Source organism: the organism of the source record quoted next (genome assembly GCF_019968955.1).
Source record: "MAG: Porospora cf. gigantea A chromosome Unknown PgA_NODE_11367_length_1131_cov_2782.07, whole genome shotgun sequence".
Lineage (NCBI taxonomy): Eukaryota > Apicomplexa > Conoidasida > Eugregarinorida > Porosporidae > Porospora > Porospora cf. gigantea A.
In genome coordinates this window covers 1-1,131 of record NW_027151298.1, presented here as the reverse complement: position 1 = coordinate 1,131, position 1,131 = coordinate 1, and the positions used below count along the sequence as shown (strand labels likewise).

Sequence of the window (1,131 nt, the reverse complement as noted above, 5' to 3'; positions counted from 1 at the left end):
TCGGCGTTCCCCGCCTGATCATCTCCGACCGAGGGGCGGCTTTCACCAGCGACCTCTTCGAGAGCCTCGCGCGGCGCCTGGGCATCGAGCAGTTATCCTCGACCCCCTACCATCCCGAGGGTAACGCAGTGGTGGAGACCTTCCACCCCCGCCTTTCCAGCTTCCTACGGCATGTGGACCAGGGGAGGATCCCCTTCCCTGAAGCGCTGGATTCAGCCCTGTTCTCCTACCGGGCGACCCTACACGGGACGACCCAGGAGAGCCCCTTCTATTTGACCTTCGGCCTGGACCCCTCGGTGGGGATCCATGGGGACTGGCGCCAGCGGAAGGCTCCCGACGGGGCCTCCGAGCGCCTGCACCTCCTCCAGCTGGCCCGGTCCGAGGTCCGGACCCGGGTTCTGCAGGAGCGAGAGCGGGATTTAGCCAGGAAGAACCTACATACCCGAGTGCCGGTGACCTTCAGGGTCGGCCAGCTGGTCCTCCTGCGGGCTTCCCCTTCCTCCCGGAGGCGCGCCAAGGCCTCCCCGAAGTGGACCATGCCCTGCCGGGTCCTCAAGGTCTCCCAGAACGAGAGGGCGGCCACCGTCCGTCCCCTCCTCACCGGGGAGCCCAAGGAAGTTCACATACAGGACGTCGTTTTCGTCTCTCCCCCGGTCTGTGAGAGCCAACAGAACGAATGGGAGGACTGGCTCCAGAGGGATCCCTCCACCCGCTAGGCTTTCCGGGGCCGGGGGTAGGAACTGGAGGCGGCGCAGGGCCCCCAGGCGCTCTTCGTCCTCCGTGGGCGGGCTTTCACGGTCCACACGGACCACGCGAGCCTCCGCTGGATGCTCCAGGCCACCAAGGGGAAGGTAGCGCGGTGGGCCAGTCGCCTGGCCGAGTACGACATGACCATCTACCACAAGAGCGGGACCAGCCTCGCTCATGTGGACTTCCTGTCGCGCTACCTGGACACCGACGCCGACCCCGGCCTGGAGCCGCGGATGACCCTGGCCGCGGTTGTCTCCGACGAGAGCGAGGACCTCGGAGAACGGAACCGTCTTCTGACGATGCTCTGGGCCGACGACTCGGACCCGGAGTCTGGTTCCCCCTCCAGGGACACTTCCCCCTCCCCCCTCGGAGCCGGGATTG

At 67.2% G+C, this 1,131-nt stretch overlaps 1 protein-coding gene across 1 annotated transcript; it reads right to left on the bottom strand.

Moving 5' to 3' along the window:
* Positions 1 to 434: 434 nt before the first annotated feature.
* KVP18_004459 (uncharacterized protein) lies at positions 435 to 926 on the bottom strand (the record flags this gene model as incomplete). Its single annotated transcript, XM_067957095.1, has 1 exon — positions 435 to 926. The coding sequence occupies one exon, from the start codon at positions 924 to 926 to the stop codon at positions 435 to 437; it is 492 nt and encodes a 163-aa protein (XP_067813681.1).
* Between the last annotated feature and the right edge of the window lie 205 nt (positions 927 to 1,131).